Here is a 25,505-nt window from a genome sequence, read left to right on the forward strand (position 1 = left end):
ATAATGATGTAAATGTTTGGATTATTTGAGTAATTAAAAACAAGACGAATTTTTTATCCTTGTTGTATAATCTTCCTAAGCTTTTTTACAAAATAAATTTAAAAACTACTTTTGAGATCATTCCATGTCTTAGAAAAGATACCTTTTCAAGCTGTACATATACAGTGACTGTTATTTGACTTTCTTTCCCATAATACAGTGATTCTTATCATTTTGAGATCTGAGATCACTTTTGAGAATCTTGTAAAAGCTAACCGCCCCCTACCTACAAAAATTCATATAAATAATACTTTGTATACAAATTTGAGGATTCACCAACCACTCACAGCCCATCTGGAACCAGACATCAAAAATTCCTATTACAATATACTTTCAAATAATCAATGAGCTTGGAGACAAATAAAATATTATTACATCATAGAGAACTGTTTGATAAGCTTAGACTTTTCTTTTGGCATCTCTACTATAAAACACACCCATTCATATTAACTTTGTAAAGAACAAGTAAGAACTCTTATAACATTGCCTCTTTTCACTGAAGAAAGAAAAAGACACAACTAAGAAACCAAAAGAAATAGGCAAAACTTTAGAAACACTACAAAAATCTCAGCTTGGTCCCTTAATGGGTATGTGACTCAACCTCCCTAAGCCTCAGCTTCCTTGTGTGTAAAAAGTTACAACAACACTATTTATTTCACAAGATTGCTTTAAAAATGCAATGAGATAAAATTTATCAAGTGTTCAGTAAAGCAGCAAAACAAATCCATATAAAGTTCATGGCACGTTGGCAGAACTAGGTCTCAAATGCATATTAGTTTGGCATTACTCATGATATTAAGTAACCCCTATGCTATGTGGAAATCCAGAAGATTATGAGTTTATAATTAAGGAAAAACATAATGAAGAGTAAAAGATGGCTTGATATGGATAAAGAACAGACATGATTAGCCAATTCACCTGTCACTTAATATCTATGAGACTTTGCATAAATAATGACATTAGGTCTTTCATTCTCTATTACCACTATAAAATGAGAATAACAATATCTGCCTCCCAGGATTTTCATCAGCAATAAAAAAAACAATATACGTAAAAGATTTTCTACCACATTATACTACTTTTCCTCTAAACTCATAATTTAAGTTTGAAATGCTAATTCAAATGCTATTAATATTATTCTTATATAAAATAGTTAGAATAAATTCTATTTTCTTGAAAAAATTCATCACTAGCACAATTACATTGTCAAAAAAGTACAAATGAAGCCTGACATTAAACTTAATATATCAAAACATGGAAAATGCTCTTAGAGTTTCTATTCTTTTATGAGACACAGAGAATCAACTTGAGAGTTTCTAATTTACACAGTGCTTTAAAAAAAATGCTTATATTTTACCTATAAAAATAATAAGTATCTTCCCTTCTCCACTGGGAGAGAAAGTGGAGGTGGGGTCCCTTCAGTGATCTCTGTCCTGCACTAAATAAGTACCAGCAAGGAGGCGGTACCCCTGCCCCTCATCACTGGGGTTGCAGCAGCTGCAGTGATCCTGGGGTGGACCATCTCCGCCCTGCACTAAGCAAATGACAGCAGAGTCAGCACCCCTCATCCTCCTAACTAGAGAATGGAAAGGGATTACAAAGATGAAGATGATGAAAAAAGGAGATCCTTCAAATCTATGTATGAAGTCCTGGGTACACCCGCAGGCAGCCCATATGTGAAACAGATCTCAATCAACAAAGCAAAAAGTTTTAGAATTTAACTATGGTATGGAATATCATCTGCATTTCAGAATGGTCTCTGAGTAGCAGACAAAAAGGGCAGAGCAGAATGGTACAACCAAAGCTTCGGAAACTAAACTGGCATTTGAATCTCAGCACAAAAATGGACCAGCACACTCCTCAGTATATACCCAAGAGAAATGAAAACATATGTCCACACAAAAATTTGGTACACAAAAATTCATGGCAGCATTATTCATAATAGCCAAAAGGTAGAAACAACTCAAATGTCCAACAATTGATGACTGAATTAGCAAAATGTAGAATATCCATACAATGGAATATTATTCAGCAATAAAAAGGAATGGACACACAGTACATGAATGAAACCTGAAAACATGCTAAGTGAAAGAAGCTCATGACAAAAGACTGGAATCGTTGTATGATTCCATTTATTTAACATGTCCACAAGAGACAAGTACACAGAGACAGAAAGTAAATTAGTGCCTACCTAGATTAGTGGAGTTGTTGGGTGAGGGAAATACAAAGTTGAGTGCCAGTGGAAATGGGGCTTCTTTGTGGGGTGATAAAAAAAAAAAAAAGTTCTAAAATTAGACATGGTGATAGTTGCACCACTCTCTGAATATCCTAAAAACAACTGAGCCATTTAAGGTGGTGAATATTATGGTATATAAGTTACAACTCAATAAAGCTGTATATTAAAAAAAAAAAAAGTGAAGGTCGTGTATGCTGTCCTAAAACAAGTTGATTACCTCCTAAAACAGAATTTTTAAATTTTTAAACAGGAACCAGAATCTCATGCACAATACTCAAAATATCCAGGATATAATCCAAAATTACTTGCCATACCAAAAAACAAGAAAATCTAAACTCATCTGAAAAAATGATAATCAGAAGTTACCATCAATGATAATGGTAAAGATGCTGGAATTATCTATCAAGAATCTTAAAGCATCTATCAGAAAAATGGTACAACAAACAGCTGCAGACACTTTCAAAACAAATGTAAAAATAAAAGTTTCAAGCAAAGAAACAGAAGAAATAAAGAATGAAATGGAAAATATGATAAATGAAACTTTTTATATCAACTCACAAGTTGGGCCCAATAGCAGAATGGAGATAATAGAGGAAAGAATCAGTGAACATAAAGATAGATAAATAAAAGTTATCTAACCTGAATAGAAAGAAAACAGACTGAATAGGGCTTTAGTGACCTAGAAGTCCGTAACAAAGATCCAACATTTGTCTCTTTGGAGTCACAGGAAAGAAGAAAGTGTGGAGCTGAAAAAATGATAACAGAAAATGTCACAAATTTTGAAAAAGATATAAAACCTACAGAGCAAAAAGCAGAGCAAATAAGATAAACTCAAAGAATTCCATACCCATATACATCATAATGAAGTTTCTGAAAATTTAAAAGAAAAAAGAGAAAGAAGGCCAGAGGAAAATGACACATTAGCAAAAGAACAAGAATTTGAGTGACAATAGATTCTTCATCAGAAAACTTAGAGTCACTGCTTTAAATACTCTAGTTCTCAGGCAAAGAAGAGATATGATCAAATTTGTGTTCTAGGAAGCAAACTTTGGTAGCAAGAAAGAAGAGAATAGCAAGGGGAAAATTAGAAGCAGAGAAAGAAATTAAAGAGCTACTGCAACAACCCAGTAGAGAAAAATTTAGGACTTTACTAAAACAATGGCCATAGAGATGAAAAGGATGGCAAACCTTGAGAATGACAGCAACACATACATATACAGATGGACTCTTAAAGGAGAAATTCTGTCTTTCCAGCAAGAATGTCTGGGAAAAAGTACCCCTGCATACCAGAGTGTGCAAGGTGTCCCAAGTAACAGAAAGCTGAAGATGGAAATACCCTAATTCTGTGTATGAACCCACATAATACTCCTATGAGGAACAGACTCAAAAGCAGCTTAATGAAGGCTTTGAGAACTGAATTAAAACTTAAAACACTGCACAAGTCTCAGAATAATCCCTGAGTGGCACATGTGCATTCAGATCCAAAGGCTCTGAAAACAGAACTATAATTAGAACCACCGCCCTCAGGGGGTCTGCTGTGGAAACAAGATGACAAAAGGGACATCACCGTTTGGAAAGAGTCACAGTAAGAGGTTACACATTGTGCCGCTGCTGTGGCTCGAAGGCCTACCACCTTCAGAAGTCCACCTGTGGCAAACGTGGCTATCCTGCCAAGTTCAAGAGAAAGTATAACTGGAGTGCCAAGGCTAAAAGATGAAATACCACTGGGACCAGTCGAATGAGGCACCTAAAAACTGTATACTGCAGATTCAGGGATGGATTCTTTGAAGGGACAACACTTAAGCCCAAGAGGGCAGCTGTTGCAGCATCCAGTTCATCTTAAGAATTTCAAGGACTAGTAACACAATAAACGTTCTGGTTTAAAAAAAAACAAAAACAAAAAAAAACACAGCTCGCAGAAAGCATGACAGAGAATTTGCTGCTTGAACATAACTGGTTTGTTGCTTACTAAATAAAAATAAACAAATAAATAGATAGATTGATAAATCAACATCCTCCAGAACATAACAAGACCCATAATCCACGCAAGATAACTTTCACAGTCCAGAATAAATCCAAGAATCACTCAGCATACAAAGAACTAGGAAAATATACACAATTCTCAAAGGAAAAGATAATCAATGGATGTCAATCCTAAGGTCCAAAAATTTGCATCATCAGACATTAACTATTATAACTAGACTCCATGAGACAAAGGTAAAGACAATAAAATGAAATGAAAAGATAGAAGTTCTCAACAAAGAAAGAAAAATCATCAAAAAGAACAAAATGAAAAGGTTAAGGATGAAAAATACCACATCTTAAATTTTTAAAAGACTGGATGGGTTCAAAAGCAGAATGAAGATGACAGAGGCAACAGTCAGTGAAGTTAATGATAGTTCTAAAGAAATAATACAATCTGAAGAGAGAAAAAATCTAAAAAAGGAAGAAAGAAAAAAGATCAGAACCTCAAGAAACTGTGGAGCTAAATCAAAAACCTAACATTAGTGTCACTGAAGTCCCAGAAGAAGAAACAAAAAAGATTACTGCAGACAAATATATTAAAAGAAATAATGGGTTTTTTTAAACCCCATTTTGGTGAAAGACATAAATATAAATTCAAAAAGCTGAGCAAACCCTACCACCCATGGCAAATTTAAAGAAACCTACAGCCAGACACATCATAATTTGAACTGCTTAAAACAAAAAATGTAGAAAAATCTTGAAAGCAGCTAGATGAAAATGACATTACATATAGGAGAAAAACAATTAGAATAACTGCAAACTTCCCATCAGAAACCATGACAGGCCAGAAAAGAATTGAGCAACCTGTTTAAAATGCTGAAAGAAAAGAATTGAAAACCTAGGATTCTATACCTGTAAAAATATCACTCACTAAACAAGGGAAAGCAAAGGTATTGTTAGGCCAAAAAAAATTTTTTTTAAATGTTTGAAAAGAAATGGACCAAAAAAAAAAAGGTTCACATTAAAGGGAAGTGACCCTAGAAGGAAATTTCTATCTACAGAAAAGCAAAGAGCAAAAGAAAGAGCAGCTATCTCAGAAAATATAAAAGCTAATTTTTCTCCTCTTCTTTAAAATACGTATATTGTTGAAAGCAAAATTTTTAACTTTATCTAAATGGGGTTTGTCATACAAGTAGATGGGATGTATATGACAATTATAGTGAAGGTCAGTGGAGATGGATAAATGGACAAATACAGTTCTAAAACTTAATTTTACCTGAAGAAAAATAATATTAACTCTGAACAGATTACAAAAAGTTAGGTATGCATATTGTAACTACTAGCATAGTAGCATAACCACTAAAAAATAATACAAAGACATATACCCAAAATAAGTCAATCAGAGAAAGACAATTAAAATAGAGTTTCACTCATATGTAGAATATAAGGAATAGTGCAGAGGACAATATGGGAAGGGAGGGAAAACTGAATGGGAAGAAATCAGAGAGGAAAACAAACCATAAGAGACTCTTGACTCTGGGAAACAAACTGAGGTTTGTGGAAGGGTGGTGGGTGGGGGGATGGGGTAACTGGGTATTAAGGAGGGCACGTGATGTGATTAGCACTGGGTGTTATATGCAACTAATGAATCATTGAACATTACATCAAGAACTAATGATGTATTATATGTTGACTAACTGAATTTAGATTTTAAAAAAGACATATACCCAAAGGGCCAACAGCAAATTAAAATAGAATGCCAAAATATATCCAAATACATTAAATGTAAATTGTCTCAAAAAACCAATAAAAAGAGATTATTAAATTAGATTGAAATATATATAAATAGAGTAGCTATTAATATCAAAGAAGACCTTAAAGCAGAAACAATTACCAAAGAAAAAGTGGGAGGAAATGGTATTATGACGAATGAGTTAGTTCACCAAAAAACATAGCAGTTCTAATTGTATATGTACCCACCAAAGAAGCTTTGAAACATTAAGCAAAACTGACAGATGTGAAAGGAGATGGACAGATCATAGTTACAGCTAGAGACTTCAACACTCCTCTCTCAGTAATCAACAGAACAAGGCAGAATATTGTACAGATAAAGAATATCTGAACAATTACAACAACAAACATGACCTAATTGAGATTTCTATACCATACCACTCAACAGAAGAATGTACATTCTTTTAAATTGCAAATGTTAATATTCACCACAATACACCATACTTTTTCCAGAAACAAGTCTTAACAAAGTTACAAGAACTGAAATCATACAAGGTATGTTTCTGAACATAATAGACTTTAACTAGGAATAAATAACAAAATATCTTTGGTAAATCCCCAAATATTTGAAACTTAAACATAATTGTTCTACATAAGCCAAAGAGAATGTCTAAAGGAAAATTAGAAAGCATATTGAACTGAATAAAAATGAAAGTACTACGTATCGATAACGTGAGATGCAGCTAATGCAGTGCTTAGAATACACACAGCATCAAAAAACTTTTATTAGAAAGGAAGAAACATCTCAAATTAAGGATGTGAACTTTTCATCTTAAGAAATTAGAATAAGAAAAGAGGGGCGCCTGGGTGGCTCAGTCCTTAAGTGTCTGCCTTCGGCTCAGGTTGTGATCCCGGAGTTCTGGGATCGAGCCCCGCATCGGGCTCCCTGCTCCACTGGGAGCCTGCTTCTTCCTCTCCCACCCCCCCTGCTTGTGTTCCCTCTCTTGCTGGCTATCTCTATCTCTGTCAAATAAATAAATAAAATCTTTAAAAAAAAGAAAAAAAGAAAAGAAAATTAAAAACCAAAGGAAGCAGCAATCAATGAAACTGAAAACAACAACAAAAGAAAAAACAGCAAGAATCAATGAAACCAAACATATTCTTTGAAAAGATCAATAACATCAATAAATATCTAGCCAAACTAAGCAAGAAAAAAGAAAGAAAATGTAAAACTACCAATATCAGAAATGGAAGAAAAATTACTAAAGACTCCACAGACTTTAAAAGGATAATAAGGGAATATTATACACAATGTTATGCTCACAAATCTGAAAACTTAGATGAAACGGACCAATCTCTCTAAGACAATCTACCAAAACACACTCAAAAAGAAATCAAGGAAATGAATGTCCTTACATCTATTTTAAAAACTGAATTCATAGTTGCAAGCCTTTCCATAAAGAAAATGCCAGGCCCAGTTGGCATCATTGATGAATTTTACTGACATTGATGAAAATAAGTAATATCAACTCTACATAAATTCTTCCAGAAAACAGAAGAGGGGGCACTTTCCAACTCATTTTATAAGGCTAGTGTTATCATGACAAAAAAACCAAAGCCATTACAAGAAAAGAAAATTAAAAGTAATATCTTTTAAGAACACAGAAGCAAAAATCCTCAACAAAATAACAGCAAATCAAATACAACAATACATAAAAAGTATAATATATTATGACCAAGTGGCGTTTATCCCATGAATGTAAGGCTGATTAAACATTTGAAAATCAATCAATTTAATTCACCAATATCAACAAACTAAAGAAGAAAAACTAAATGATCATCTCAACAGATACGGAAATATAAAAATATAAAATATAAATATATAAATATATAAAAATATAAAAAATATAAAAATAAAAACAAAAATATAAAAATCCATACATGATAAACTCTCAAAATAAGGAATAGTAGGAACTTCCTTAACCTAATAAAGGGCATTTACCAAAAAAGCCTGCAGCTAGCATAATACTTAATGCTAAAAACTGAATGTTTCCACCTAAGATTGGGAACAAGGCAATGATATCCACTCTTATTTTCTTATTTAACATCAAGCTAAAGGTCCTAGCCAGTACAATACAATAAAAAAAATAAAGGGCATATAATTGCAAAGAAAGAAGTAAAACTGTCTCCATGTGCAGATAACATAATTGTCTATGTAGAAAATCCCAAGGAATCTATAAGAAAAGCTACTGAAACTAAGTGGGTTTAGCAACATTGCAGGCAGGATACAAAGTCAATATACAAAAATCAATTGTATTTCCACATAATAAAGATGAACAAAAAGAAATTGAAATTAAAAGAAACAATATCAATTATAATAGCATCAAAGAACAAAAACTATTTAGGTATAAATCTATTACATGTAGGATCTATATATATCTATGAAACACTTATGCATGAAATCCATGAAAACCTAAATAAATGAAGAAATATATCATGTTGATGGACTGGAGAAGTCAGTATTGTTTAGATGTCAGTTCTTTCCAAAACGATCTCAAGTCAACACAATCCCACCCAAAAGCCCAGAAGGATTTTTTTTTAACTGACAGACTGATTCTAAAATGTGGAAAAGCAAATGAATTAGAATAACTAAATGAATTTTCAAAAATAGAATTATAGGAATCTCACAATCTAATTTCAAGATTTACTATAAAGCTACAATAGTCAAAAAAGAGACTCTCAAAAGGACAGACACATGGATCAAAGGAACAGAACAGAATCAAGAAACAAATACAGAGACAGACATATCCAAATGATTTTCAACAAAGGTACAAAGACATGAATGAAAAGGATCGTCTTTTCAATAGTCATCTCATAATGAAAAAAGGGGTCAATTTATCAAGAGGATATAAAATTTCATGCACTTAATAACAGAGCTTCAAAATACATGAAGCAAAACAGATAAGACTTCAGGGAGAAATAGATAAATGCAAAATTATAATTGAAGATTTTAATACCTCTCTCAGTAACTGATAGAAGTAGACAGAAAATCAGAAAGGTTTTAGAAAACTTGAACAAAACTATGACCTAACTGAAATTTATAGAACATTCCACCCATCACACACATTCTTTTCACATGCACAAGGAATGTTCACAAAGATGGACAATATTCTGGCCAATAAATTTTAAGAAATTCTAATTATACAATCCTGTATATATTATATAAATTGAACTTATATACATTAAATCAAATGAATTTCTATTAAATAAATTGAATGTGGAGTTAAAGAAAATTCCAGGCCTCAAGGGCTTCACTGGTGAATTCTACCAAACACATAATGAAGAAATAATGCCAATTCTACACCAACTCTTCCAGCAAACTAAACAGGAAGGTCCCAACTCATTCTATGAGGCTGGCATTACCCTGATTCTAAAACCGCACAAAGACATTATACAAAAAGTACAGACCAATATCCTTCACGAACATATATACAAAAATCCTAAGCAACATTTTAATAAATCAAATCCAAATAATATATGGAGAAAATACATCATTTCAGATGGTCTTCATCTCAGGACTGTAACGTTGGTTTAACATTTAAAGACTAAGCAACAGAATTCATAATATCAATGAACAATCAGAAAAATGATATGATCATCTCAACACATGTAGAAAACACAACCCAATATTCATCTCCAATAAAAACTCATCATTCTAGGAAGAAGGAAGCCTCCTCAATGTGATAAAAAAGATTTACAAAAAACTTACAATCATACTTAGGTTTAAGATTAAATATTATCCCCCTAAAACATGAATAGCATATAGCTGACCACTGTCACTACATGTATAGATCACTGCACTGGAGGTTCTAGCCAGTAAAATAAGACAAGAAAAAGAAAAGGCACCCAGATTACAAAGAAACAAGCAAAGGTATCTTTATTTGCAAACAACATAATCGTCTATTCAGAAAATCATAAGGAATTTACAGAAATCTACTACAACTAATGAGTTTATTAGCAAGACTAAAAGACACAAGATTAATAAACAAAAAACAGCTGTATTTCCATATAATAGCAACAAACAGAAATTAAAACTAAAAAATATATAATTTACAACAGCATCAAAAAATGTGAAATACTTAGGGAAAAATATGAGAAGCACTGTAAAAAACCTGTTCACTGAAAATTTTAAAATACTGCTGAGAGATTAAAAAAGACCTAAATAAAAGACACCATGTTCATGAATCAGAAGACTCAGTATTAATAAGGCATCAACTGTCCCCCAAGTTCATCTATAGCTTCAACACAATCCCAAGTAAAATCCCAGCAGGCTTTTTGTAGAAATTGGCAAGCTGACTCTGAAATTCATATAGAAATGCAAAGAACCTAGAATAGCCAGAATAATTGAAAAAAAAAACAAAAACAAAATTAAAGGACTTACCACTTGCTGACTTCAAGACTTATAAACTTATAATAATCAAGACATTATTGTCTTGATGTACAAATAGATCAATGGAACAGAACAGAGTTCAGAAATACACAAATAGATGAACAACTAGGTTTGGCAAAGAGACAAAGTTGACTTCTCAGAGAAAGGATAGTCTTTTTATGTGTTTTATTTTTTAAAAGATTTTATTTATTTATTTTGGAGAGAGAGCATGTGCAAGCAGGGAGAGGGGGAGAGGGAGAGAGAGAATCCCAAGCAGACTCCGTGCTGAGGGCAGAGCCCAATGTGGAGCTCAATCCCAGGACCCTGACATCATGACGTGAGCCAAAATCAAGAGTCAAATGCTTAACCAACTGAGCCACCCAGGCACCCCAAGGATAGTCTTTAAAACAGCCCTAAACAGGGGCACCTGCTTGTGCTCGCTCTCTCACTCACTCTCTCTCTCTCAAAATAAATAAATAAAATCTTTTTTTTAAAAAATGGCCCTGGACAACTGAATTTCTATATGCAAAAGAAAAGACTTGAGATCCATACCTCTCATATATGCAGATATAAACTCAAAATGGACTATAAACCTAAATGTAAAATCTAAAACTACAAAACATCTAGAAAAAAAAAATTAAAGAGAAATTATGACTTAGGCCAAGGTTTCTTAGATCTAACACCAAAAGTAAAATTCATGAAAGAAAAAAATGACAAACTGGAATTCATCAAATTTAAAACTTGTGCTCTTTGAAAACACTGTTCAGAGAATGAAAAGACAAGCCCCAGCCTGGGAGCAAACATTTGCGAATGATATATCTGAAAAGGAACTAGTATCCAGACATGTAAGGAACTCATAAAAACCAATAACAAGAAAGAAAAAAAAAAGGGGCGCCTGGGTGGTGCAGTCGTTAAGCGTTTGCCTTCAGCTCAGGGCGTGATCCCAGTGTTCTGGGATCGAGCCCCACATCAGGCTCCTCCGCTGGGAGCCTGCATCTTCCTCTCCCACTCTCCCTGCTGTGTTCCCTCTCTCGCTGGCTGTCTCTCTCTGTCAAATAAATAAATAAAATCTTTAAAAAAAAAAAAAAGAAAGAAAGAAAAAAAAATTTTAATGTGCAAAAGTTCTGAACAGATACCTCACCAAGAAGATATATAGAAGGCAAATAAGCATATGACAAGAAGCTCAACATTAGTCATTAGAGAAATGCAAATTAAAACCACAATGAGATACTTCTACATACCACTTAGAACTGCCAAAAGTAAAGACTGACCATACCAAGTATTGGTGAGAATGTGAATTAATTAGAACATTCATACACAGCTGGTGGGAATGTAAACAATACAACCACTCTGGAAAACAGTTTGTCAGTTTGTTGGAAAAGTAAACATATATCCGCTATGTGATCCAGCCATTCCATTCTTCCGTATTTACCCAAGATAAATAAAAGCATATGTCCATATAAAGACATGCACATAAAAGTTCATATCAGATTTACAAAGAGTAGCTAAAAATTGGAAACAACCCAAATATCTATCACTGGGTGAAAAATAAATTGTGGTATATCCATACATGGGAATACTGGGCAGTAATTAAAAGGAATAAACTCATGATACATCATTAATGAATCTCAAAATGAATAAACTATGTGAATGAAGCCAGAAAAACAGGAGTACATATTATATGATTCCACTTACATAAAATTCTAGAGAATTCAACAAATCTATAGTGAAAGGAAGCAGCTCAGTATTTGCCTGGAGACAGGAAGAACAGGAAGAAAAGAGAGGAATTACAATGGGACACATGGAACTTTTGGGTGTGATGGATATTTTTATGATCTTCATTGTGGTGATAGTTTCAGAGGTGTATATGTATGATAAAACGTTTTTAACTTACATTTTATTGCATGTCAACTATAACTCAATAAAGGTCTTAAAAATAATGAAAAAAATTATAACTGAATAATTCCTTTTGAAAGTACTAAAAAGGAAAAAAGAGTGCTGAAAGAGTACATAATAAGCAGTAACATAGTCTGACAGTCAAAAAAGCCTCCTTCAGGTACAAGTAAAAGCAAAGATTTGAAAGATGTTTAGTAATCAGTCAGGCAAAAGACCAGATAGGAAAGAGGGTTTAGGGAAGTAACAGCAAGAATGAAATGCCCTAAAATCAAAAGAAATGTGACGCTTTCAAGGACCCAAAAGACCAATACAGAAAAAAAGGAGGAGCAAAGTCAAATCTGCTAATAAAGGAGCCAAATCATACAGATAGATGATCTTGAAAACCACACTACTGGGGCGCCTGCACGGCTCAGTCAGTTAAGTGTCTGATTTCAGCTCAGGTCATGGGGGTCAAGCCCTGGGATGGGCTCCATGTTCAGCGGGGAGTCAGCTTGTCTCTCTCCCTCTCCCTCTGCCCCTCCCCCACCCCATCCGATCCTGCTCTCCCTCTGCCCCTCCCCTGCTCATGCTCATTCTGTCTCTCTCTCAAATAAATAAATAAAATCTTTGAAAACCATGTTACTACAAGTAACTTACTTTATCAATTTAGGATCTTAGAAATACTCTAATTTTAAATTTCTACTGTGTAATTATGTTTTAATGATACAAAAAGAACCCATGGATATAAATTACATATTATAATCCTAGTTTAAAATAAAGAAGACTGGGGCACCTGGATGGCTCAGTAGGTTAAGCAGCAGGCTTCTGATTTCGGCTCAGGTCAAGATCTCAGGATCATGAGATCAAGCCCCAAGACAGGCTCCTCACTGGGCATGGAGCTTGCTTAAGATTCTCTCTTTTCGGGTGCCTGGGTGGCTCAGTTGATTAAGCATCTGCCTTCTGCTCGGGTCATGATCCCAGGGTCCTAGGATGGAGCCCTGCATCAGGCTCCCTACTCAGCAGGGAGTCTGCTTGAACCTCTCCCTCTGCCCCTCTCTATCCACCCCCACCCCCACTCGCTAGTGCTCTCTCTCTCTCAAATAAATAAAACCTTCAAAAAAAAAAAAAGATTCTCTCCCCCCTCACCCTTTGCCCCTCCCATGCTCTTTCTAAAAAAAATTAATTAAAATAATTAAAGAAGACTGTTAACAGAGGGGGTGGGCAAGGATGGGTTAAATAGGTGATGGGGATTAGGCAGCACACTTATTGCAATGAGTCCCGGGTGGTGTATGGAAGTGTTGAATCACCAAATTGTACACCTGAAACTAATATTACACTGTATGTTAATGGATTGGAATTTAAATAAAAACTTACAAAAAACTTACGGGTAAAAGCATTAAAAAATTAAATGAAAGAAAGACAGACTTGAGGTCAGGGAGCATTCAATGCAACTTTATAGTTACTGTTTTTCTACTATTAATAGAAAGGATTCCAAATGTATGTTTTTTTCCTAGCAGCTAAGGAAACATATTTACATATTTAACCCTGCCCCTTTCTGTTTATAATAACAATGAAATTCCTGATTATTATATCCTCATTTTGCTGTCACCAGAAATGGGATACTTGTATTACAAATGTGAGAATTTCAGTATCCACATTTGACTCACCTAAGAGGTTAAAAAAAAATCTATATACATTAAACATATAATAAGATGTAAAAATGATTTTAGAAAGATATTCAATAAATGTTTTAATAAACTTACATTTAGAAAGTATTCACAATGAGATATTTTCCAATCTCAGAGCATTAACTAAGTTTATTTTGCTTACAAATTAGAAGTCATAGGTTCCTAAGTCACATTAGCAAGAAAATGTCCAAGTCTGAACACAAAATACAAATTTATATAAATATAAATCTCAAATACCCTACAGAAATAATTCTAAAGAACTAGTTTCTAAAAGAGAATATCACTCATTTAAATAGTTTGTAGTAAAATGTTTTCTAGCCTAATGTTATACTAGCATTATTCAAGTAAGTAGAACTCAAATTAGCATATATTATATCCTTAATTATTATATTTCATATTGGCACTGTCCTTTCTGATTCTCAGTCCCAAACCTTTCAGCCTAGTTTTAGCCCAGGATAAGTATTCATTTTAACCTATGTGAGAAAAGGCTTATAATTCTGAGTGTTTTGTTCTTTTCATATAGAAACTGAAGATGGAATCAGTGCTAAGAGAACTAAAGTACCACTTTTGATACCATATTTGCTTCTGCATTCCCCCCCACCCACCATCAATCTTCCATTCAAAAGAACCATTTGAAGAATTCTCTTATTCCCTAGTGAAATCCCCACGGTAGAGGAAAAAAACTAAGTTACCATGGAACCAGCCAATTAATTTTGACACCTGCTTACCAAGATTGATCATTTTTGATATCTGTTTGCTAGGTTGCTATCCGTCAGCTTAGTAAAAGATTTTCAAGATAATTAATGAAGTGAGAATATCCAGTCTTTCCCACTATGTCATTACTTCAACTGCTGAATAAAACAAGCCACCATCCTCAAATAAACCTTTTTCAGCTTAGCATACACTTTACCAGGAAGAATTCTTTTCTTCTAAATTGATTCTTCCTTTAACATTAAATACCACATTTTACCCCTTAAGAGTATACATAAAACACAGAGTAGTACCAGTTATATTTACTCTAATTAATAGCTTGGATTCCATTGAGAAATGAAAAAGTACTTACCAACAGAGTACAATGAATCATAGGAATTAACAGTTTCCAAGGAAATGATTTATATTCAATGATTAATTCAGGGTTAATTGTTATTTAACTATATTTAAGAAGCTATTCCTCTTTTACTCACTAATGTATTATGTTTATGAACACCATCTTCCTGTTATTTAAGTTAGTTTAACTTGACCTTTCCTACTAACTGGGACATCTGTTAGTGAGGTTACAGACTGCTGATCTAGGTGATTAACAAGTTCCACTACTACAAAATGTAGATAGGAGCTTCTCAGGACCATAGCAATCTCTGCCCTCTTTACATAAATGGAGCAGATCCACCCACAAAAAGGCCAAAATCACTAAATCACATATGTGCCCAGGTTATCTTCCTATTTATTTATAGAAAGAGGTAAAAAATTGATGCAGCTTTTTTCATTGTTGTCTACCAGTTCATATGTTCAAAATTCTTGCTTGATAAAAAGGCTGGCTGCAATTGTCATAGCCAAAGTTTCAAAACACCTAAGTAAAAACAGCTACTAACAAACACAATTCAATAAAATACCTTTCCTTCTCTTGAAACACTTTTTAAAACTTTTAATTAGCATCTTTCAAATTTAAAAAAAAGTATCAAAAAAAACTACAGTATTATACTAATTTGTGATAGTAGGAAGCGAGAAAACATTTCAATCTATAGCTACAAATGAATTTCATGAAGCTTCATTTTAAGAGTTCACTTCTAAAAACCTGCTGTAAATTAATTTAAATAGTACAATCTACCTAAAATTAAAAAGGGCCCTTCAAAAAAATACAGTTTCACAATGAGTTTTAAGGGGCATGGTTTAAATTAGCAACAGTAAAAAAAAAAAAAAAAAAAAAAATAAATAAAAAAAAAAAAAAAAAAAAAAAAAAAAAAAAAAAAAAAGGAAAATATGCTGTATTGAAAACTCCTAGGACATTTTCCTATAATCCACTAATAAGGTGAATCATACTTCCTACCTTTGCCTTAGAGCTCGAACCATGTCACTTAGATTTTGCCATCATCCTGACAATAAATATCAGTAATCTACATAGTACAATTTCAGAGACACCAAACAGCCAGCAAATTTCACAATAACTATCTAGAAGCCTAAGAAGGTGATTTACTTAATGACTATTATCTGCAAATTGTCAAATGGCTACCCTAATGGCCTCAACTATCTTACTTGCTCCTCCCCCCAATTCTCCCATTTCTTCTCATATCAGGCAGGAATGTAAGAAATATCAGCCAATAGGGGGAGAGTATCTTTACTGTTGTAAAGCAAACTCCTTAGGGCCTTCAGCTTCAGAGAAAAACCAGTGATGCTCTCACACAACAACTGATAGTGAAATTAACAGTTCAAAAAATCCATTATCTTCACCGCATTAAAAAGTCCAGATATTTCATCATTTTACGTTACCCAAAGTCACTCTCATATTCTCAATTAAAATTGTCCTAGCAAATTCAACTTAGTATATTGACCAAAAGTAAACATTCTGGAGTTAAGCAACTCAGCCCTTAGTACTGTGTAATCTTGGGCAAATGACTTAAATTCATTGCCTCGAGTTCTCTCTGTAAATCCAGTATAATAATCCTAGTAACTCACAGAGTTGTGAGGAACAAATGAGATAATCCACGTCAGGCGCTTAACCGTGTTTGGCACAGAGTAAGCCCATCATAAACTCTTAGGATCACTATTACAATACTAAATAAACTAAAATCTTCGCAGTGGTTACCTCGAGAGAGAGGAGTAGGATGGGAGTAGAGAGAGGTACTGGTAGACCGTAACTTTTAACCTTTACACTTCTGCAACTGTTTGAATGTTTGGCAATGTTCAAGTATTTCGTGAGTTACTTGCATAATTTTTGATTAAAAAAACAGTGACCTAACAAAAACGGTGTTTGGCACCGTAACTGACTATGGAAACGCTCAAGAGCAGGGAACCAGAAGCCGCTGCGGACACCTGGACCACCGCGAGGGGTTTGCGTGCCGGGCGGTCAGGGCTCCGCGCGGGTCCCAGGGCTCCGGGCACCGGGGCTGCAGGGGGGCGGCGCGCTGCGGGCAGTTCCCAGCCCGGGGACCCGAGGCCGCGTTGAGGGCGCGGGGGTGAGGCGACGGATGGGAGGGGGCGCGACGGGTGCGGGGCAGGGCTGAGGTACGGGGTCCCGCGAAGACACTTACTTGAACCTGCCCTGGCAGTGCTGGCACTGGTCCCCCACCCAGCCCGGGTCGCAGAGGCAGGTGGAGTTAACACAGCGGCCCGAGAAGCAGGAGCCGGTCCTCTCGCACGGCTTGGACTGGGACACCTGCGCGTAGAGGGCCAGGTAGAGGAAGCCATAGCACAGCAGCCAGCTGTTCCCGTCCAGCAGCCAGGAGGAGGCGCCACCGCCGCCGCCGCCGCCCGCCGGCCGAGCCCTCCACAGCCCGGGGGCCGCCGGCTGCGGGGGGCCAATGCGGGCCCGGCCCCCCGGTTCCATCTTTTCCGGCGCCCCTGCCCGGCCGGGCTGCGCTCGCGGGCGCGGACAGCGATGCTCCAGGGGGGGAATTCGGCCGGAGAAAACCGCGCCGCCGCCTCCGCCGCCGCTTCTCCTCCTCCTCACCGGCGCCTGCCCCAGTCCCGCTCCCCGGTCAGGAGGGACAGATCCCAGTTGCCGTCGCCTCCGTTCGGCTCTCTCCAGTCGCACTCAGGCATCGCCTCTCGGTCTGTTGACCTTGTCCTCAGCGAGTCGAGCCCACCGCCGCGACGCCCGGGGCCGGGCCGGAGGTGGATAGCGGGCGGCGCGGGCGGCGCGGAGCGCTCCAGAGGGGACCTGCGGGAGGGGGAGGGGACCCCGCGCGCGGCCCCGCCTCGCCCGCGGCTCGCGCCAACTGCCTCGGCTCCAGCCCCGCGCGCCAGGGAGGGCGGGGGCCCGCGGGAGCCCCGAGGTGGGCGCGCCCAACACGGGAGGGGAATTCGGGAAGCGGGGCTCAGCCCCGCACCGGCCGCCCGGCGGCCAGCGGCCCCCCAGCAGCCATCTTCTCTCCGATGCTGTCAGCCCGGCACCAGGGCTGCGGCTGGAGCCCGCGGTGCGTTGGGCCGCCTGCCCCCACTCGCGCGTGCCCACGCTCCCCCCCACAGGCCCAGCGCCGTGGTCTCGCCCCGCCCTGACAGGGACCGGGGACTCCCCCGCGCGCGCCCACCCGGCCCGGCCCGCGAGCTGAGGAGAGATTGGCCCCCCAGGTGTGGCCCGCGTGCTTGCAGTCCCCTTCCCGTCGGCGCGCGGGGGAGGACCCGGCCCCACTCACACCACGCGCCCCCTGAGCCCCACCAACGAAAGAGCAGACCGGGCCGGCTTCGCAGCTTCAGCAAAAAAGAAGCCCTTCCTGGCGGCCGTCTACAGCTGCAAAAGTGCAGCGCTTTTCCCCCCCGCGTTTCCCCTTCCTCCGCCCCATCGTCCTGCCTATTCCTTCTTTTTTTTCTTAGAAAAACTCCAACAACACACAAAGAGCTGAGCATGTGCAGCAGGCAAAAGTCTTAAAGGCACCGCAGTCCGACACGTTGTGGGGTCCGCAAGAACTGGGAGGGGCGGAGGTTAGGGGCCGCGAGGGTCGCGGAGCCGTGGCCGCGAAGGGACTTCTCCAAGGGGGAGCCATTTCTTCCGCGGAAATGATGACTCCCCCGCCCCCAACAAAGAGCTACGAGGTTCGGAGCCCAGGGCGCGCCACCCCATCCCGGTGCTGCCTCGGAACCCCAGGTATCTCGCTTTTCTGCTTGTCAGTGTTTCCTCCATCTGGGACAATACTCTGCCTTGAAAAATATTGCAACATCTGGGCTTTTTTTTCAGAAGAGCAGAAATGATGCCCAGAAAAGAGCCGTTTTCCTTTCTCAGCGGCAATCTTTCCTCCTTTAGATGACTTTCCAAGATTTGATGGCATGTGCTGAAATTTTTGCTTTGTACTTTTGTGCCAGCCCTAAATAGCCTATTTCAACCCTTGAGAAAGGAAGCCGAACACAAATTGCAGCCATGTATACTCGAGTTACAAGCAATGTAATGGGATCCCCACCAAAGAAGAGCAGACAGTGTGAAAAACAATTTGAAATCTACCGAAGGCATTTCTGACAGCAAAAGGAGAAAAAGTTTTAGTTGTAACCACACAGTCATATTATTGTTAAGATTCAACTCATGTTTATTTCGGGCATAATGTACCCACGTCATCTCTTTTAATCTCTTTTATCCCCACTTTGCAGATGAAATCCTCCATTAACCCCATTTTGCAGATGAGGATAGAGAGACTTAGAAATTTGAAAGATTTGTCAATGGCAGGTTGGGGGTAAGTAATGAACGGAGCTTTAAACACAAGTCCTGTGACTTCCGTCAGCCCCGTGTCTTTTTCCACTAGTTACCAGGCTATTTCTACTAGCAGTTGCTTTGTTCTACTTTGGTGGATAAAATGTAAGTTTTGGCTTGGTTTGCAAATACCTCAGCAGTGACTTGAGGGAAAACAAAGGTCCAGAAAGAGGTGGCTCCTTTGAAAGGAAAAGGGGAAAAAAAGAAAACCATGATTTTCATTAATATAACAAACAAATCACAATTCCCCCATAATATCAGTACTAGAAATGTCATCCTCAAACCTGAAAGTGAGGACAGCCCGTTCTTCCTTTCACATCTTTTCTGTATCAGGATGCTCCTTAGAGACTACTTGGGATGAAGGAAGAAGAGAACATTCTGGGGGGAAAAAAAAATTAAAAAGAGGATATTGTGAATCATACAATTTAATTTCCATGACTATAAAATCCAGAACTCTTTCTAGTAGTGGCCATACATGAACACTCTCTGCTGCCTTCTCCATTCTTCTCTCATGCCAGCCAAAGTTTAAAGTGAGCCACATCTTTCTCACATCTAATGTAGAGTTGCTTTCAGAAAGGTGGAAGGTAGCCAAGCTCTTAAAACAGTCAGTGAGTGTGAAGGTAATTCAAAGGGTACACTGGAGCCCCTTTAACAAGAGCGATCACTCCTCAGCCACATACTGACTGCAGCCTGTATTTGAGCAAAGGATTTGCCCATTAAAAATATATATCTTTTAATCTCATAACCACTATAATCAGCTCAGTACTTCACGTTACACTGAAGAACATGCAGCCCCACAGGCTTCCTCTTAACTTTGCCTTTGGAATCAAGCTGAATATACTAAATCTATATAAAATTACTCTCCTGAGAATCTCGTAGGATTACCACTTGCCCTATATCCTATTTTTTTCTTTCATACTCTTTCAGTCAACATTTACTGAGTAAACTATTACGAATTTAAGGAAGAGAAAACAAAGATGAATAAAACATGAGGTTCACCCCTGGATAAGCTTATCTATTATCTATTAGACTCAGTAGATTGGGAGTTCCTTATACAATTAAGGATCACGTATTTTACAAATGCAGACACAGAAAACTTAAATGATTTACAAGAGTCACACAAAAAGTCAGCGATAAAGCTTGCCTAGAATCTGGACTAATGTTTCAGTGTCTTCTATGATCAAGAAATTTTAAAGCTCCAACATGGTTATCTCTTTTTTCTAAAAAAAAAAAAAAAAAAAGTAGAGTCAGCATCCTAGTAGTACTATCCAACACTACAATAATTCATAGTATTGGTAATAGCAGTCATAAATCCAGCAGAAAGGTGAAAATTTACTCCAAAGGGGTAGTGGAGGGAAAATCAGTTTTACTGAAGTAGGATGAAACTGTTAAGATTGGAATTATCTATTACAATTTCTCCAAGGGGAAGAGATAAGAAAAATATATTTGTTTTCTCCACAATTAGCCTTACAGATATTTGGGGAATGTGTTTCATTTCCATTCATATCACTTAACAATGGTACTATAAAATGATGGGCAAGAAGCTAGGACTTCACATTGCCAAACTGAAGGAAATTCACATGATTTTTTAAGAAGAACAAGAGAAATGACAGTTCCACTGATCTTTTGATTGCAACTCAAAAAGTAAAAGATCCTATTTGGACTAATGAACCAAAGCAGCCCCTTCTCAGTTGCTTGACTGAAGAATGATCTCTATTGTTCACCATTTGGCTCATAGGAGGCTTCTGAAAGCAGCCAAGATAATGAGAGCTGCAGATAGCCTGGCCACAAGAGCCAGAGGTGCATTCATTCAAAGGGATCCTTAGTGTAATTGGGACAGTATTTTTAAGACACTGATAGAGCATGAATGGTCTGTGGTACTAGACAGTAAAGAAAAAATCAACTTTAGGTACTCATTAAAAAACTATTGATGATACTAAAAATATTCATGTGGCTATGTGCTGAAATACCAACCTTCTCCCCACCAAAATCTAACACTTGCTTTTCTCTTGGATTCTATCAGTTTCTCTTGCTGTCACACTTGCAAACACACACATACACTGTGATCCTGCCAATTTTTCTACTTAACACATTTCAAACATATTGTTATAAGTAAATCCAAGGAAATAATTCCAAAGATTCTGAATTCACAATGCAGGGCTATTAAGTTTTTTTAACTGGGAAATAAAATGAACATACTTCAACTTTCATCCTAAATATTCAGACTTATTACTCCCCAAAACATTTATTGCTAGTAGTCAGTTGCAGAAATTTGTCTCTCATGAAATTTAACTCAACAAAAATATGGGCTATGACTTCCCATTTTGTTTTGCTGTGGTTTTTTTTGTAATTTTTATTTTGTTATATTAGTCACCATACAATACATCCCTAGTTTTTGATGCAATGTTCCATGATTCATTACTTGCGTATAACACCCAGTGCACCATGCAATACATGCCCTCCTTAATACCCATCACTGGTCTATACCAATCCCCCATTCCCCTCCCCTCTGAAGTTTTCAGTTTGTTTCCCAGAGTCCACAATCTCTCATGATTCATTCTCCCTTTTGTTTACCCCCCCTTCATTAAAGTTTATACCTTTAAAATTAAAAAAAAATCTTCCCTGTGAAGTTGGTAGAGTTTGGAGCAGAGGTAAATGCTCATACTTAGTCTACTATGTTTAACAGGAAGTCCTACTGGATTAAGAAGATGTGGTCCATATATACAATGGAATATTACTCAGCCATCAGAAAGATTACACAACATTTGCAGCAACATGGACGGGACTGGAGGAGATTATGCTAAGTGAAATAAGTCAAGCAAAGAAAGACAATTATCGTATGGTTTCACTCATTTATGGAACATAAGAAATAGGAAGATAGGTAGGAGAAGGAAGGGAAGAATGAAGGGGGGGTAAACAGAAGGGGGAATGAACCATGAGAGACTATGGACTCTGGGAAACAAACTGAGGGCTTCAGAGGGGAGGGGGGCGGGGGATTGGGATAGGCCAGTGATGGGTAGTAAGGAGGGCATGTATTGCATGGTGCACTGGGTGTTATACGCAAGTAATGAATCATGGAACATTGCATCAAAAACTAGGGATGTACTGTATGGTGACTAATATAACATAATAAAAAATTATTATAAAAAAAAAGACAGTTCACATGAACTGCTTCTGTTGGAAAGAAAGCTGCTCTGGAGGGAGGTTGGGAGAAGGGAGGAGCTATCAAAAAATATAAGGAAAAGAAAAAAACTTCATTTAAAAATGTTTGTGTGTCGGTGGTTGTTCACGTTTCTGTATCAAAGATGTGCATGTTCAGACTAATGTATCAAAATAAAAAAAGAAAAGGTTTAAAAAAATAATTTAAAAAATAAAGGTATAAACTCACAATAACAAAGAAAATGAGAAAAGAACCAATTAGTTGATAAGAGGTGTCAATGCATTTGAAAGTGTCAGTGAATTGGAAGGAGGAAAGGGAATGGAGAAGTGACATCTAAATCATTTATGCCTACAGAGATGAGTAACGATACAAAACAAGACTGAAGAGCCCAGGACTCAGAGGTAAGAGGTACCATGAAAAGTAGAGGTGGGGTTCAAGGATGAAAACAAGGAGAATACTTGAGGGAAATATAAGGGTCCGTGGTCCCCTTCCTTACCCCAAACAGCCAAAGATGACCCTAGACCCAACCCTGACAGGAGGTTAAATCTCTTAAGAAGTTGAATCCTAGAGGCTCCAGACTTAGAGCACCCACCATAATGGAAGGAGAGAGTGAGGTACACCGCTGAAAATGGGGAAATTAGGTAAAAATCTATATATTGAATGGTGGATTTCCCTACCACCTTTTCCTTCCCAGAAATACCTACAGCCAACCAAATAACCTCCAAACAGAAAATTGAAGGATTCTTATCTGCAGAAATTGAATAGTCCAAGAGAAAATATATTGTCAATTGGGAATCTCCAAACCAAATGGCAAGCCAACCTCCAGCTCAAGCTATAGTGAAGCCTGCTGAGTCAGTAAGTCTCACCCAATCTTTTTTTTCATGACTCTCTTTTAAATACAAACAGTAAGGATTCATTAGACATAAGAGAAACCAAAACAAACAGAAAAGGAATTTAGAGGAAACACAGTCAAGGGACAAGGGAATATTTTTTTAATCATAAAACAAGAGCTGGAGGGGCCCCTGGGTGGCTTAGTTGGTTGGGTGTCTGCCTTCGGCTCAGGTCATGATCCCGGGGTCCTGGGGTTGAGCCCTGCATTGGGTTCCCTGCTCAGTGGGGAGCCTGTTTCTCCCTTTCCCTCTGCCTCTGCCCTAACTCATGCTCTCCCTCTATCTCAAACAAATAAATAAAATCTTAAAAAAGAAAAAAAGAACTGGATACTCTTTAATAAATAAAAGGACACTCAGAGAACAAAAAATGAAAATTAAAATTTTCATTTTAATTAGCCAAATTTAAATTAAAATACAATCAAAGAAAGTCTAGAAAATAAAGTCTAGGAGATCTCCTAGAAATTAGAATAAAAAGACAAAGTTTCTCCTCTTAGCAAGGAGGGAAAAACTAGGGGGAAAAAAATTCACTAATGATTATGCATAATAGACTCCATATTAAATTAAGAATTTATAATATTGTAAATTTATTAATATGTACATTAATGGCACAACTCCTATGTAGGAGAAGACAAAATATGTATCAATTTCAACATAAGATTTCTCAGAACTGAACTGAGCTTGCATATGAAAGACCCACTATAGCTTAAAACATTGAATTAAAAGATTCACAAATGGAAAAAAAGGGTGGAAAAGGCAAATGGAATGGATTGGAAATAAGAATAGCACTGAAATTCTCAACAGAAAAATTAGATGCTCAAAGTGGAGATAGAAGGGAAATTATTGTCCACCTAGAATTCTATACCCAGCCAAGCTATTAATCAAGTATGAGGATAAAGACATTTTCAGACACACAAACATTTGTAAAATTTATCTTGTAGGGTACCCTTCTTTAGAAAATTCCTGGAGAATGGTAAAGGGAGAAGAGACTGAACGTAAAAGAATTGTAAAGAGATATCCTAGAATGACAGACAGCTGTGCCTCAAACCAACAGAGCAACCAGTCCAACCTGGAACAGAGCTGCGGAGGGAGGTATAACTAGGAAAATAATAGATATGAGTGCTTGGAACTGTTTGAGCTTTGGGGGAAAAAATACTAATAATATGTGACATATCTTGGAATATTTGGGAAGAAAATAGAATAAGCACACAGAAAACCAAGTAAATGAACAAAATGAAGCAATTGTTGACTAAGAAAAAAGGAAACTTGTACAAGATGGTTTATCAGTAAACAATATTTACTATATAAACACTATTGATTTACCAAAAATTTATAATATGTCTACATTTAAAAAATGGGAGAAGGATAAAGATGGGTAGGGCTAAATCCTTAATTACTTAATAAGAAGTAATTGCATGTCCAAAACTGATAAATCTAGAACTAGCAGTATAATCCTACTACACTGAAGAGTTGAAAGTTGTTTTATCTTAGGAAATAGGGAATAGGGGCAGGAGATGTAGCATTTTATTATAAGGCTTTTAGTACTCTTTGATTGAAAGTTAAAATTTACTTCTAAAAAAATAATAAATTAAAAATATGGGTTCATAAAAAATTTAAAAGGTGGTATATGGCCTAAGACAAAAACTTGGGTTTGATTTCTGATTCTGCCTCCTATATACAGATTACTCTCGCATGACCCATTAACTTCGATGCCTCAGTTTTCCCACCTATAAGATGGGGAAAATCAAACTACCCATCAATGTCCATTTCCAAGCTCACATGAGGGTCCAAACAGAAAATATGAAAGCACAGGAAATGAGAAAGCATTATACAAACTTTGATATTTAATGTTCATCAAAAACTACTCTTAGGAACAGAATTCATTCTAATTCCATGAAATGAATTTATGGAATTACATCAAAAGAGATTTAAGTTTGATACAACACAAATACAAAACACAAAATCACAAAGAAACAGAGCTAGAAAGGCTCATTATTTTGAAGATGGATCTAGTCCATTTTATAAATGAGGTGCTGGGACCCAGAAAATTGAAGGATCTTATCCAAAGTCACACACAGTGACAGAGCCAAGTCTGAAGCCCTA

General features: G+C 37.2%; 1 protein-coding gene, 1 long non-coding RNA gene and 1 pseudogene across 2 annotated transcripts in view; 2 read left to right on the forward strand and 1 right to left on the reverse strand.

Moving 5' to 3' along the window:
- ATRNL1 (attractin like 1) overlaps positions 1–17,504 on the reverse strand; it is a 756,768-nt gene extending 739,264 nt beyond the window's left edge. Inside the window, exon 1 of the mRNA XM_040623807.1 lies at positions 17,209–17,504. Coding sequence (XP_040479741.1) covers positions 17,209–17,504 — 296 coding nt within the window. The remainder of the gene's footprint in view (positions 1–17,208) is intronic.
- Positions 1,312–5,199, forward strand: LOC103657455 (annotated as a pseudogene).
- A 691-nt stretch (positions 17,505–18,195) lies between the features above and the next one.
- On the forward strand, positions 18,196–24,613 carry LOC103657446. The gene is made up of 5 exons (XR_566865.2): positions 18,196–18,761; positions 19,256–19,338; positions 22,870–22,916; positions 23,210–23,370; positions 24,344–24,613. It is a non-coding gene; the product is annotated as an uncharacterized LOC103657446 (long non-coding RNA).
- The last annotated feature ends 892 nt before the right edge of the window (positions 24,614–25,505 follow it).

The sequence above is a fragment of the Ursus maritimus genome, unplaced genomic scaffold (genome assembly GCF_017311325.1).
Source record: "Ursus maritimus isolate PB19 unplaced genomic scaffold, ASM1731132v1 scaffold_7, whole genome shotgun sequence".
Taxonomy (NCBI): Eukaryota; Metazoa; Chordata; class Mammalia; order Carnivora; family Ursidae; genus Ursus; species Ursus maritimus.